Source organism: Asterias rubens, chromosome 10 (genome assembly GCF_902459465.1).
Source record: "Asterias rubens chromosome 10, eAstRub1.3, whole genome shotgun sequence".
Classification (NCBI taxonomy): Eukaryota; Metazoa; Echinodermata; class Asteroidea; order Forcipulatida; family Asteriidae; genus Asterias; species Asterias rubens.
In genome coordinates, this window is record NC_047071.1 from 17,386,210 (window position 1) to 17,394,972 (window position 8,763).

Here is an 8,763-nt window from a genome sequence, read left to right on the forward strand (position 1 = left end):
TTTTTGCTGGCTAAAAAATTCAGATTAAGAAACAAAATGCACTCCATTTTGAAAGCCCTTTTTTAACCCTGCCCCGCCCCCCCCCCTCCCCCCAAAAAAGGGGGAAAAAACCAGCCAGACATAAACAAAAGGTAAGAATTTAGATAAATACTTGAAATTTCCAATCTTTGCAGAAAGCAGTTGTATTGGTAACTAACTGTTTTTAAGGGAATATCAGTGCACTGTACACGCATACAAAACTTTGGGCTATCCATAACTATATGTGACAACAAACACTGTTAAACAACAAACTAATAAAACAATTAATTAGAAAAACTATTTCTTTATTACTTTAAAGAAAATTCGGAATACACCTTGTGTCAAATTTACGAAAGAAATAAAAACATGTACATATATTTCCAGTGCTGCTGATTTTTATAACATTAAGTCACTTCAGTATCGGTTTACTATTAGGTATTACGCCTTGTCCAATCTATAACTTTGAAATCACTGGCTGGGGAGCTGGGGGTACGAGCCCCTGGCACAACAAAATAAATACCTAAATAAACAACTCCTGTCCCCCCCCCCCCTGAAAAATCCAGATACATGTGGTGCCCTAAAAAAACGGGAACAAATTGCCCAATCCTCCCCGGTGATAATTCCTTGCTTCGCCAGTGTTTGAAATGTAAGGTTTGAAGCTTTGAATGGCAGACAATTTGTTATAAAATGTGATAGTGTCAACTCCGAGTGTTTTGGAAGGTCTAAAAAGCTGTTAAATTACATAAAATGTTCTGCAATTGTACCATCAACCCAGTTTAAAACTACAACTGAACCAAGTGTCACAGGGAGCTGTGATCCAAGATTTATGAAATAAACAATGGGAGACTTTCCAACGCTAGGTGGCAGCAGATCTACCGGATAAATTTCCATTGTTTACGTAGTTCTGAACATGCGCATCATTCTGAGAACAATGGATTTACCTGGTAAGTCTGCTGCCCTCTATCGTCACAGAAAGTCTCCTACTAAGTATGGATGACACGACATTGGGGAGAAATATTTCAAGACAAGTCAGTTAAAAAACATCTTCTGAAGACGAATTCTTAAATACAAAAATATACATTTTTACATGTGTCAACTTTTCTAAAGAGAAGATTTTAAATTTAAAATGGACACTATTCTTACACCGTTGTCTACTATAGAACATCCAAATAGATCCTTTTTATTCGTTGGAGGATTGTAGGTCACAAGCCATTCCTTAGTCAAACCAATACACAGCCTTGGTCATAAACCACACATTTCGGTGTTGCATTTTCATCATTTCTTTGCCTATAAGTCATCATTACTTTGACAACAATCTGTGAGCTTACAAATAAATAATGATTTCTCAACCATACCCTGTATCAAGTTGTATTTCAATCTATACTGTATTATGTGTCAGACCTGGTACTTCGCAGGTACCTGGCAGTATTTTCTTAATATAGGGCACCTAAATCAAGGACATTTGAACACTGCAAGGGGCAGTGGGGCACCCAGCTAATGACGAAGAGGCATGGAGGCAATTCCGGGTCCAATTTCATAGGGCTGCTTAAGCAGAAATTATTGCTTAACAAATTTCTGCTTTAAAGCAAAAATGAGCAGGATACCAGTCACAAAGTGTACTTGTGATATGGTAAGTTTGGCTGGTAACCTTAATCTGGTAAGCATAACTTTGTTGTGCAAAAATACTTTTTGTGCTTAAACAGCCAATAAAGGATGATCTAAATATTTCAACTATTACCTTTTTATGGCCAAATAGACATCGTAGATACCGGGGGGTCTTAAGGTTTTAGGATGATCAGGGCGGTGAGGAGGATTGAGCCCCTTCCCATCCATTGAAATGTCCCATATGATCAGCGTCTCAAAGAGCCTCTCCTAATTCAAACTCCTAGGTGTGAAGGCGAATTTCTGGCGCCTTTAAACCAGATTGCTCCGGGCAGGTGGAGCTCGTTAACCATGGGAGGTAGTCTATTATAATGACCCCTTGACGCCAGTGACGATTTTCCCCTAATTGGGTTTGAACACAGTTCTCCAGCTTTGGAAAACTGGGGGCGCTATTTTCCAACCAAATAGCCGCCACTGACGTCACGATTCCTTTGTCACGCAGGTTTGTTTGACCCCTCGTTTTTCAGAAAATTGGCTTAGAGCGTTCTGGAGAAAAACCCATTTTGACCATGTTTTAACGTGAGGTAAGAGACTCGTTATATTTTGTTTAATGTTTCCTATGGACTGCATCTATTAGAAAACTGTAATATCTATATATTTGAGATCATCCTTTATTGGCTGTTTAAGCAGCTCCATGAAATTGGGGCCTGGTCTGTTTAATACAAATGCATCCATCGTGTTCACATTCCTGACAAGAAACCAGTTCCAACTTGTGATGTGATCAAATCAGATTGTCTACATTACATTTGCATACAGAAGATTTTACCAATGCTGCAGAGGTATAATGAAAAGAAAACTGTCTTTCAGCACCGAACTAGCTAGCATTCCTGTATGGCTCTCTTCTATTGGTTGAAAAGGTGAAGCCAAGGATCAACTAGCCAATCAAAAGTTGGCTACCAGGCTGACACTATCAAACGATGCTTGGGTTCATATCGTCTCTGCTTTCAGTGGTAACCTCATCTGATACATACCAGCAACGACCAACGCTGTACTGTATATCATATCCCGGCGCGAGACGCCGGTGAATGCGACGTGCCAGTCGCCGTGATTCACTCCGGGTGTGTTGCTCTCTATCACCTCACCCACAGTCACGGCGAGACCGGACCAGCGCAATGAATAATCGGGCGGGGTCTGTGATTGGGCGGCAGTGATGAGGTCAATCGGGATGGGTGTTGCTTGGGTGAATGTCTCAAGAGTGATGTTATTAATGGGGTCTTGAAGTATAATGCAGCCAATGTCAAACCACCTGAAGGAAAGCAAGACATGTCAGTTAGATTGTGTCAATTCACACTAATCAATACCCTGGGGTTGCCCCAAGTGAACACTGACGACCTCTTCACACCATATGGGTATACTATAGGGAATAGTCACCCAAGTCTATTTTGACTATAATGAAAGTTAAGATTAATGACAGTCCTCTTTAAGATTTCTTTTTCTTCTTCTCATTAGTATTACTTTAGGTTTACGCGATAACTTACTTGTCAGGCAAAAGTTCCACGATGAAATTCTCTACCGACACCACCGTCTGCGTCTCGTCCACGACACCGTTCCTTCGCAGGTTCTCTATCCTCTCCTGCGCCCCTTTGCTCCCCGCTGCATACCCCTCTGGCTGGGGTGCGATGTTAGATTGACCAGGCTTGCCTACGACAGTGGCGAGACCGAATACCTTCTGGAAAGCGTCTCTTATGGGTGCCACTTTCACGTCCTTGTCGGAAGCGACGATGATGTAGATGTCACCTCCTGATTCTGTAGATCGAGACATTGTAGAAATGATTTAAGTTAGATGTAATGATTGTGCAAAGGACATGGTTTTAGAGAGGGGGGGGGGTTGATATAAATCTATGGCCTCTAAAACTGCTTCAGGGATTAAGAGTAAATTGCTTGCAGTACCTGCTGATAATTACAGGATTCATACTGATGTCACATCACTGGGCACACTCAGGCATTCTAGCAGTTACATGTAAGACATGTGTGCTCTGGAATGAGGGGGTTGTTTAAACATCCAACACAATTAGCCTTCGGATTCCAACAAGATATAAAGAATATTTTAATTGGGGTTGACATTGAACCATTTTCTCTAATCACAATATACTTACTTATTATAGGTGCCATGCCTGGGTCTAACGTTGTGATCATCGTATCCACGGAATTCTGAAATACAAAATAAATCAGTAGAAGATCAGTGGAATTAATGTAGCTGTAGCTCTAATATTGCCAATAATTTAAAGACTAGTTACCAAACACATACCTTCCCTTTAAAGACATTGGACAACTTTGGTAATTGTCAAAGACCAGTCTTCTCACTTGGTGTATCTCAACAGATGCATAAAATAACAAACCTGTGAAAATTTGAACCCAATTGGTCGTCGGAGTTGCGAGATAATAATGGAAGAAAAAACACCCTTGTCACACAAAGTTGTGTGCTTTCAGATGCTCGATTTTGGGACCTCAAAATCTAGGTCTGAGGTCTCAAAATCAAATTTAGATATTTTAGTGGAAAATAACTTCTTTCTCAAAAACTACGTGACTTCAGAGAGAGCTGTTTCTCACAATGTTTTATACTAACAACAGCTCTCCATTGCTTGTTACAAAATTAGTTTTTATGCTAACAATTATTTTGAGTAATAACCATTAGATAAATCACACTTCAGAGATTCTTACGTACCTTTGTCTTCTCCACCATCTTCTTCATGAAGTTACTTCCCCAGCCGAACAGTCCCCCTCCTCCTCCTCCTGCCCCTCCCTCACTGTGGTAGTCACCCTGTAGGGTGGAAGCGGAGTCCTCAGCATTCGTCACCTGGAACAAAATAATGTTTCTTTAATTTTTTTAAAATGTCTCTCTCTTTCCATTCAAGGCATTTTATTAGCATATAAATCATCACTCAGTGAACAAATTCCATTGTATAGCACAGGAAACAGCTACACAAAATGTTTCAATTGCTACTAAAAAAAACCCAGCATTTGCTACTGCATATTAGCATTCAGTGTGCACAAAATAAGCTTAAATAGTAATTTCTTGCTATGCAACATTGCTGGCCGAAATCATTCTCCATCATTCATAAAAAAACTCATAATAAAACTGTGTTTTATTATTTGATACCTTAAATAAGAAGTTGCATCCCCTGAAAGTATTTCCCTGGTCGCTGCTTCCCTGGTTGTTTCTTAAACTTGGGTGTGATATAGCCTTCAATGGTTTTTAATAATGTATGGCTTCTGACTGACACGTCCCCGAACAAAGATATTGACAAAATAAGGAGACCGAAAACAAAGGGCTAGATAGCTCAGTTGGAAGAGCGCAGGTACAATAATCAAGAGGTCACAATTATCCATTGTTTGTCTGTCTCTTGTTTTGTACTGTTCATGTTTATATTTAATTCTCTTTTTAATAGTCCAGAAACATCACACCAACAAGAAGTCCTAGACTGCGACAAAGTACTACTCAGCAATGGAATTTCATGGAGGCCTTGGAGGCATGTTCTCTCCTGTTGCCCTGGGCCCAATTTCATAGCGCTGCTAAGAACACAAATTTGCTTAGCATGAAATTTCTTCCTCGATAAAACAGGATTACCAACCATATTTCCATTTGTTGCATATTGCTTGTTACTTGTATTCAGCTGTTGTTTGTTAATCCTCAAAACCATGTGGAAATTTGGTTGGTAATTCTGTTTTTATCGAGGCCCAAATTTCATGCTAAGCAAATTTTTTGTGCTTAGCAGCGCTATGAAATTTGCCCCGTATCTTAGCCTTGGTGTCCCTTAACAAAATTCCCTTAGACTTTAAGATTTGCAAATGGAAGTGTTCTTAGGCCTGAGTAACGGAATGAATAAAAATAAAACAATGAATAATTACCTCCTTTGGCTGCGGATCTGGAACCATCGACTGATGAGAAGACGTTGACATCTGTGACTGTGGTAATGAAGGCTCCTTGGACGGAGTGAAGAGCTGGGGCTGGGGTGAGTCTTGAGGCGGGGGAATGTACAGCTGAGACGGTTGTGGAGGGGGAACGTAAGTAGTAACAGGATTCACTGGGGCTGCAACACCTGAAAGAAAAGAAATTCCTAATTGAGATCTACGTAGACTTACAACAGGCCTTGAACTTCACTCTTGAAGGGGCACAGCATTTTCACTCAGCCACTTTTACGAGAGAAATGTAAATTTGCATTGGATTTTTGCTAAGGGCACCACAGCAAAAACAAAAGGCACCACAGTAGACACAATAGACCCTTCCCATGAAATATGTAAATTGCACATAGCGCGTGCGCACTAACATTTTGGTTGGCAAAATGAGGGAATATCGCGCTGTTTTGTACCTATGGCTAATGGCTGCATGACGCAAGCGCGATTGCGCGTCTGCTTAGTGCACAACTCTATTGCATTTGCCAGCCAACAGGGTCTGTACGCATGCGTGAAGGTAATTAGCATCATGGGAAGGGTGCATTGCTGTGGGTGCCGTGGTTTAAACCGAGCCCTGTTACAAGGTGAACATAATGGGTGAACATAATGTTGGGTAAGACTTGAAATTAATATACCCCTCAGGCCTGGTATAACATCAGTTTTATTTAGATGTGGGAGAAAAAAAACCCAGAAAATTATGCCAGAGAAAAACCACACAGTCAAGTAGGGACTGAAAACCCAATCCGCTTAGTGCCCCCTGTGGGATTCGAACCAGGGCCCCAGAGGTGGAAGGTGAAGGCAAGACACCACTACACCAACCTGACTGCCCAGTACAAGGGGGGGGCGGATGAATCAAGGGGGGGGTAACTTACTACTTATCGGTGCTGCAGCTGGGGGTATTGAGGAATGTCCCTCACCATGATCTCCAGTTACTTCCTCCATCATTGTGATGTGTTGATTCTAGAAGTTAATAGTACCCTCTCCTGAAAATAAGTTTACAACACCATAATAATTGCACTAACCTAAGTTTATCAACAACTTTTGGATTTAATTCAATAACATAAACACAGGCACAGGAAACCTGAGTGAGTACATTTTAAATGGCGCCACCATTTATTCATTCGATATGAAATAATATAGTATCTAATTTACCTATTAAATGAGATATCCCTTTTTGTAAAAATGAGTGAAAAAGTGGTGGCGCCATACGGAAAGTTATCCTGAACTTTAATTGTAAAGGCTTAAAGCCATTGGACCCTTTCGGTTCAGAAAAAAAAAAAAAAGTTCACAGATTTACAAATAACTTACAGGGTTTACAGAAGGCAATGGTGAAAGACTTCTCTTGAAATATTATTCCATGAAATGCTTTACTTTTTGAGAAAACAGCAAAACAATATAAATTCTCGTTAACGAGAATTACGGATTTATTTGAAACACATGTCATGACACGGCGAAACGCGCGGAAACAAGGGTGGGTTTTTCCGTTGTTTTCTCCCGACTCCGATGACCGATTGAGCCTAAATGTTCACAGGTTTGTTATTTGATATAGAAGTTGTGGTACACAAAGTGTGGGCCTTGGACAACACTGTTTACCGAAAGGGTCCAATGGCTTTAACAAATTTATTCAAAATAACTCGCAGTGAGATGAAAAACAATGCCATATTGATAGCATACGTAGGCCATCAGATCAGATTCAGGGTACAAACACTTTTCGTATCCCATAACACTCTGACTCACGACTCAGGCATAATATTATTAATAATCGTGTCAACCCTTTTCATTCACTCATTTTTACAAAAAGGAACATCTCATTTGACTTGAGCATGAACACTTTAGATACTATTTTATCTCATAACGAATGAAAAACTGGTGGCAGGATATGAACAATTTTCTAATTGGAAAAGTTTCCGTATGGCGCCACCACTTTTTCATTCGAAATTAAATAATATAGTATCTAATTTACCTAATTGATATATCCCTTTTTGTAAAAATTAGTGAAAAAGTGGTGGCGCCATACAGACAGTTGTCCCTCTAATTTTTACGGCCGCTGGAATGGGAGGAATAGTGCCCAGCAGTGGTTATTTATTGCAAATTGTAATACCGCAACTGGTTAAGGGAAAAGTAAATGCAATCACTACTAAAAAAGGATAACTTTACTAAAGTTATCCTCACTTGCACTTCATTTCACTAAAGTCTTTAGTGAAATGAAGTGTTTTTTACACAATAACTAGAAAAACAACAGTAACAAACTGAATCAATACAACAAATGGAGAACGAAAAATATCAGAACTTACATACAAAAGCTCTCCGAAGAGTAGTTTTCGGCAATTCCAAACCAAATGTTACGCATGTGTGTACGTTACGGCCGCTGATGATGATGATGTAAACACAATATCATCATGTAACAGCCGTTGACTGTGCCACGTCGCTCACATAAAGTGATGCGTATAGAGGAGTTCAACTCACTCAGTTAGATGTGGGGACCCGACTAGTTAGAGGAAAGGCGGCACCCGGGAAATTCACTTAAAACTTTAATTAGGGGCGTGCGGAGGGGAGGTGTGAAAAAAAAAACCAAAAACCACCAAAACATGTAGTTTCCGTTCAATTTGTTCATTCATTATTATCTCGCAACTTTGACGACCGATTGAGCTCAAATTTTCACAGGTTTGTTATTTTATGCATAATGTTGAGATACACCAAGTGAGAAGGCTGGTCTTTGACAACTACCAATATAGCGTCTGATGTCTTTAAACAAATGTTGGGTTTATTCTTACGCATGGTCTCTTTTTTGAAGAAATTTGGACTCGAAGACTTTTCACTCGAGGCAACTTTTACAGGCAACTTGGAGGCAACCAACTACAGTGCATGCTACAAGACCTCTTCGAGCACACGGGTAAACTTTTTAAATAACGTCTTACGATCCACATGTGAACATTCAAATGTGAATTCACTTTCTTCTTAGAGATTGCCTGGAACTGGTTGCCAGTAAATTGCCTTGTGTGACATATAGCTTACGGCTACGGCTGGATCGCCGCGTCATCATGCATTGAAGTATAGGACGCCCTTAGCAACTTCCCTGGCAACGGTCGTAGCCGCTGCCGTAGCCACCAATTCGGATACGGCCTTACAATGTACAGCACAGAGGAAGAGTCATATAGTGTAAAGCAAGTGTGAAGGAGAAGTACACAA

General features: G+C 40.3%; 1 protein-coding gene across 2 annotated transcripts; it reads right to left on the reverse strand.

The window, feature by feature from the left end:
• Positions 1–2,256: 2,256 nt before the first annotated feature.
• On the reverse strand, positions 2,257–7,952 carry LOC117295774 (protein PRRC1-like). 2 transcript variants are annotated; one of them, XM_033778517.1, is made up of 7 exons: positions 7,869–7,952; positions 6,447–6,557; positions 5,530–5,720; positions 4,346–4,477; positions 3,777–3,831; positions 3,159–3,426; positions 2,257–2,926 (listed from the first exon to the last, which is right to left on the reverse strand). In XM_033778517.1, the coding sequence occupies exons 2-7, from the start codon at positions 6,517–6,519 to the stop codon at positions 2,608–2,610; spliced, it is 1,038 nt and encodes a 345-aa protein (XP_033634408.1). In that variant the 5' UTR covers positions 6,520–6,557; positions 7,869–7,952; the 3' UTR covers positions 2,257–2,607. The 2 variants fall into 2 exon arrangements, with proteins under 2 accessions (XP_033634408.1, XP_033634409.1); XM_033778518.1 differs by having other exon boundaries at positions 7,873–7,941.
• Between the last annotated feature and the right edge of the window lie 811 nt (positions 7,953–8,763).

Excerpts from the sequence above, each read along its gene's own strand:
- LOC117295774 (XM_033778517.1), bottom strand. The coding sequence starts at position 6,519 with ATGATGGAGGAAGTAACTGGAGATCATGGTGAGGGACATTCCTCAATA. Across the intron at positions 5,721-6,446 it reads AGCTGCAGCACCGATAAGTA|GTGTTGCAGCCCCAGTGAAT; the intron begins GTAAGTTACCCC and ends CTTTTCTTTCAG. Across the intron at positions 4,478-5,529 it reads CAGATCCGCAGCCAAAGGAG|GTGACGAATGCTGAGGACTC; the intron begins GTAATTATTCAT and ends ATTTTGTTCCAG.